The sequence below is a fragment of the Hipposideros armiger genome, unplaced genomic scaffold (assembly GCF_001890085.2).
Source record: "Hipposideros armiger isolate ML-2016 unplaced genomic scaffold, ASM189008v1 scaffold_97, whole genome shotgun sequence".
Taxonomy (NCBI): Eukaryota; Metazoa; Chordata; class Mammalia; order Chiroptera; family Hipposideridae; genus Hipposideros; species Hipposideros armiger.
The window spans coordinates 1,276,538-1,282,768 of record NW_017731447.1 but is presented as its reverse complement, the minus strand read 5'-3'; the positions used below and the strand labels follow the sequence as shown (position 1 = coordinate 1,282,768).

Genomic DNA, 6,231 nt, shown 5'->3' with positions numbered 1-6,231 from the left:
CCCATGTTTAATGCGCACCCACATTTTTGGCCCAAACTTTCAGGGAAAAATATTTTAATTTTTTAACTCAAATTTTTATTTGTTTACATTTAGGTACTTGTTTTTTGTATTTTAAAGAAATTTTAGCATTTATTTTTTAACATATTATGGTACAAGAAATTTTATGTAACATAGTTACAGAACACAAGAACAGATATAAGGTACAAAAAATTTTATGTACTGGTAACAAACTTATGATATTTACTATCATAGAAGGCCAAGAACTCTTTGATGTTGCAAGTTTGTCATAACAAAACCGATTATCGTATTCCAGGGTATTATTTTGCATATGGATATCGTTATTGATTTCTAGAGTTACACTCTTAACTCAAGCATAAATAAAAGAATTAAAAACATTTATATAGATACAGAATTAGTACTACCCATGTGTAATGCACATCCTTATTTTTTCCTCACAAATTTGGGCAAAAAAGTGCGCATTTTACATGGCAAAATATGGTATATTTTTCCTGCTTTTTTCAGTTGTTTGAATTGCTACCTTTATCATATTTTAAAATCTTGTATACACTAGACATTTTTTGTGTTTCTTATTCTGTTTTATTTTTTCTTGTTTAAGTTCCAGACATTATATAACTTTGTAATAATTTTAGCATCTGGTAGATTACTCCTCTTTTACATATTCATGTTCACTTTTAAAATTAATTGCTATAATTTCCTTTTCTTTATCTCAGGAATATTTTAGTGGATAAACCAAATGACCAGTCTTCAAGGTGGTCTTCAGAGAGCAACTATCCTCCCCAGGTAAGATGATGTGTAACTCCTGATACCATTTAGAAGTCACAATTTAAATAGGCACTTAACTGATTGACATGTTATTTGGAATCCAGTAATAATTTATTCAATCTTTGAAATTGTGAGGTAAATTTTTATTTTCTCTGTTTCTGTTTGTTTAAATTTTGGAACAATTTTTATTTCATAGGCAAATGCAGTGTGGGATTTGATGAAACAGACTTTTTACTTATGTCTACTGGAACATTTAAAATCTGATTTATATTTTTTCTGGATTCCTAATGATGCAGAACTAAGTTTCTTGATACCATTTGAGGAAAATGTTAACTAAAAAGAAATAGTTTTAAGTGCTGTTACTGCTTTGAGCAGTAACTGGTTGAAGTGATGATCTGAGCAGAGGTTGTAACTTCTACTGCACTGAAACTGAAATCATTCTATATATGTTTAAGGAAATATTAGTAAGTTGATCTTTGACTCAGGACTCAGTTGCTGACTTTTAGGGAAAATAAATATAATATACTTCGTTATTTTACTAAAGTAACATATTTAGATGATGTCAGGACCATGAGCTAAACTCTTTCCTTGACAAGAGTCTGAGGCCATCTGAATTTAAAAATAAAAATAATTTAAAAATGAATGCACTTTCAGCATTAATTATAATGACCATATCCTTGAGGAAATTAATGCTCTCATAGGCAAAGCAGATGGATAAATAAAACTTGCTTTTTTTTTTTTTTAAGATTTTTTTTTTGGGAATTAGGGGATGGGAACAGCGCTGGGGAATTGTGGGAAGGGGAACAGACAAGTTGCTGTCGTTTTGTTCTTCAGTCTAGTTGTGGAGGANTTTTTTTAATTTTTAATTTTTTCAGTCTTGACATGGCCTCTTTATCAGTCTTCTTTATTATTGAATCATAATTCTATCCTGAATTGTGTCTTCCATAACCTTTTTTTTTTTGCTTGTCATTTATTTGTTTTTCCAGACAATAATAAAAATGTTTACATTAGTCATTGAGTACCTAGAAGGGCGTTGTGGTAGTATTCTTTTGATTTCCGGAAACAGACTCCTGGCAGCTGCAACTGAAAAGCCATCAATTCTATTTTTTGTTATTCCCTGTAGGCTCTTCTATTTTATGTCCACAACATTCTTATTCTTGTATTCTTTTTCTTGTATTTCTCAATCTACATATCTTTTCTGTTTTATTGGTTCTGTTTACTTACACATTTTTCTGTCTTATGATTTTATATTCATGCTAGCCCATCACATTTCCTGTCATAGATCGCCAGCCAGCCTAGGTAGTTGTCACTGAGGCAGCTGTAAGGCAAAGTCACAGGTACAAAAACATCACTGCCTGTGATTGCTCCAGTAGCAGAGGCTGGGGAAGGAATATTTCTCGTTTTAGGAACCAGAGATAGTGAACTGGTATTGTGATTGACATATGAGAGGTTAATGTCTCTTGCTTATTCCTGAGAATTGGAAGGAAAAGCTATACCAGTAGCGATGGTATGTTTTATAGGCTTTTGGGAAATATACAAGCAAGGATATAAAGAAAAATGTGCTTTTTAGAATGCTACTGTAGTGGCTCTGTTGGTGAAGGGCTAATGTTAATAGTAATCGTCCTAAACTATTGGGTTGTTGGAAAAGTCATGATGTATTTTTCTATGTTTTTCTTTGCAAAAATGCATCATGACTTTTCTGACAACCCAATAGTTCCTCAATTTCTTACAAAACAGTGGAAATGGATTGAGGGAAGAAGCATCTCAGAGGGAGTTAAGTTAAAGACAGTCTGCATTTGACTTTAAGCTTTGAGAGGTGATCTGTCACAATTTCTAAGAAGCAATAAGCCTTTATTAGTTGCTGCTCCATCACCTCCTATGTCTTTAAAAAGAAGGAAAAGAACCCGATTTGATTATCTGATGATAATGTAGTCAGTTTACCATAAATACGGAAAGTTTGTTTTTTTAGTTTCTTTCCATATTTTCTGTGATTTTTGCTTTATTTTTGTTTAATTAAGACTCATAATTTATATTATCATCATTGTTTGAAAACATTTATCTAATTATTATTTTCACCCAGTTAATATTTTTTGCTTTAAATCCCCCCTAACTTTACAAAATTTGCATCTGCCTATATATCTTTTATCTATCATGAGTCACTTCGTTATTGTGTATGTGCCATCCTATATAGATAGTGATGTTTCTACTATTCACCTAATCCAGATGATATCCCATTATGTTATTTTAGGCCATTTATATGTATGGCTGTAATAGATGCTTGATATTTATATTGTCATTTGATTTTAAATTTCCTGTTCTTAATATTTCCTGCTTTTATTTAATCTTTTTTTCCTGCTTTTTGCTATATGTTCTTTTTGCTATTGGTGTTCTGTCTCAAATAATTTAGAAGGTATGTACTATATGATTATTTTAATCTTGCTTAATTCTAAACTTTAAATAGTATTCTTAAGTCTGTTTTCTTGTTACTAAGTTCGGAAGCATTATTCCTAGGAGCTATAAAGATGATGGAATTAGCTCACTACATGTCATCTGATCTCCCCCCTGCCCAGATTTATTATATTTTGAGATTTTTGTGGTCCCATAGTTATAATATATTAGGTTTTCTTTCATCTTTATAACATTCACATCAGAATGTTTTTTTTTTTAATCCTAGTTTTTCAGCTTTAGCTTTTAATCATACTGTAGTCTTTTCATACATAGTTTTTTAGTCTGTGTTTTGTAATTCATTCTTTAAAAAACACACCTTTTTTTCTCTGATTATGAAAGTAATGTTTGTTAATTCTAGAAAATATGAAAAGTACACACAGGAAAAGAAGTCACTGTAATCTTAACCATTGAGAGCTACATTAACAATTAAGTGTATATTCTTTCTCCCCATGCATGAACATTATTATTACATACAATACTGATTCATCATATATATAGTGTGTGTGTGTGTATGTGTGTGTGTGTGTATACTATAAACTACTTTGTTCTTTCGTTTACTATGTAGTGAACATTTTCCAATGACAGTAAAGTCAGGCTGTAGAATACATCATGATTATGTGGTATTCTGTAACATGTATGCCATAATTTGTTTAATGAATCCCCTGTTGTTAGACAACTAGGTTGTTTACAGTCTGCTGTTATAAATTGTCCTGTGATGAATATGGATGATTTACATCTCCTGGATTATGTTTTTAGGTTAAGTTTCAAGAAATGGAACAATTCTGAGGCTATATAGTGTGTGGTGATTAAGGGCATTGGTTTTGGAATCAGATTGCCTTAGGTTCAAATCCTTACTTCTTAGATGGGTATGTTTAGGCAAATTAATTTATCTTAGTTTCTTAATCTATACATTGAAGATAATAGTTTACATATGGTAAGCACTTAGAACAAACAGTGTTTGGGATGTCATAAAAGCTCGGAAATGTTGTCATCATCATTATTTTCATTGAAAGGATAATGCACATTTAAAATGTTTTTGATATGTATTATATTAAAATTATCTCCTGAAAAATTGTATCAGTTTGCATTCCTACCAGCGAAGTATGAGAGAATATTTACCAGCTCTCGCCAACAACTGAGGTTATAATTAAAACATGTGGGGTTTTCTTGAGGGTGTGAGCATAACTCTTGTGTATATCAGTTAGCCTCTGGTAAAATTGGGTTCTTGATAACGCCGTTTCACTTCAAGTCACAGCACCTATCGACAACGTTAAGTGAGGACTTACTGTACAGAAAAGTTGCAGAGACAGTACAGAGTTCTCGTATGCCCCTCCCCTAGTTTCTCCTGGTGCTAACGTTTTCTATCACCGTGGTACATTTCTCGCAACCAAGATACCAACATCGATGCCATTACTAGTCCCCACACTGTACACTTTATTTGGATTTTACTAGTTTTCCTACTAATGTCCACTTTCTGATTCAGGATCCCATCCAAGATACCATCACAGTTGACCCTTGAGCAATGCGGGGATTATGGATGCCAACCCTGTGTAGTTGAAAATCTATGAGTAATTCGACTTCCCCACAACTTGTCTATTAATAGCCTACTGTTGACTGGAAGCCTTACTAATAATATAAACAGTTGATTAACACATATTTTGTGTATTCCATGTATTATATACTTTATGCTTGCAATAAAGTAAGCTAGAGAAAAGAAAATGTTATTAAGAAAATAATAAAGAAGAGAAAATATATTTACAGTGCTGTATGTATTTATTGGAAAAAAATCCGTGTGTAAGTGGACCCGTGCAGTTCAAACCCATGTTCAAGAGTCACTGTACTTTTCGTTATCATGTATCTTTAGTCTCCTCTGGTCTGTGACAGTTTTTTAGTCTTCCCTTGCTTTTTGAGGAGTGTGTATTTTGTGGAATGCTCCTCAATTTGAATTTGATTATTTTATTTTCTGATGGTTAGATTGGGGTTACTTATATCAGTATGGACTCATGGATATTTATTCATATTTTGGGTTATGATCCAATACTACATTACTTATTTTGTTGTTTAAATTATTTCATCCTTGGCCATTTATTCTTTTATTGTTTCATATTGGTTCTTTGACATACCCCAATTCTTTTTTTGTTTTAAACTACATGTTACTCCAGGCTTATTGTCTGAATTCCCTGCCCTGACCCTGGAATCAGCCACTTCCCCAGGAATCCCTGTTTACTTTTGTTGGACTAGCATACGTAGAAACCAAGATCTGGACGCTGGGTGTGCTCATTGTTTCTGAGGTGTCACTGCTTCTAGTCCCTCTTTGTGAGCAGAACTAAGACGATGTATTTGTGTGCGTGCGTGCGCGTGTGTGCACATGTACGTGTGAATGCACGTGTACGTGTGAATGCACACGCACATATCTATAATTACTGCTGAATTTATTTATATAGATATTAAGATAAACGTGTTCACACTGATATCTCTGACTAATCCAATACCACTGGGTTCATTCTAACCTCCTGCTCCTTGCTTTTCTGTACCTTCCCACTCCAAAGTGAGAAGCTTGGCTCCCCCCATCTACCATCCATTTACTTATTTATTCAACCAAAATATACATGTGAAGTGTTTCAGAATTAACCCATATCCCTCTGAAAGACAACTTTACCAAATAAAGTACAGTTTTTGTGCCTGGTTCCATTTGTCTTTAGTCTTACAGTTTCTAGTGAAAGCACCCCCTTCCAAAGTTACTTATATCAGTTTTTTGTTTTTTTCACCCACAGTTCTGCTTCTGATGCTGGGCTGAAAATCCTTTTTTGATCCAAAGTCTGGATCAAAATATACACATATTACATAGACATATATATGTAATATGTAACAATACGATATAACATAATTGTGTCTAATACAACATATAATATGTATATATGGTGTCTTATTTATTATTGAGTATTTTATTGCTTTGTTTTGACCTTAAATTTCTAAATACATGTATAGTTGATTTTGTTC

At 32.7% G+C, this 6,231-nt stretch overlaps 1 protein-coding gene across 1 annotated transcript in view; it reads left to right on the top strand.

Annotated features, from left to right (window-relative positions):
• MKLN1 (muskelin 1) overlaps positions 1 to 6,231 on the top strand; it is a 167,487-nt gene that overhangs the window by 34,603 nt on the left and 126,653 nt on the right. The window contains exon 2 of the mRNA XM_019646086.1: positions 732 to 801. Within this exon, the coding sequence (XP_019501631.1) occupies positions 732 to 801 (70 nt within the window). The remainder of the gene's footprint in view (positions 1 to 731; positions 802 to 6,231) is intronic.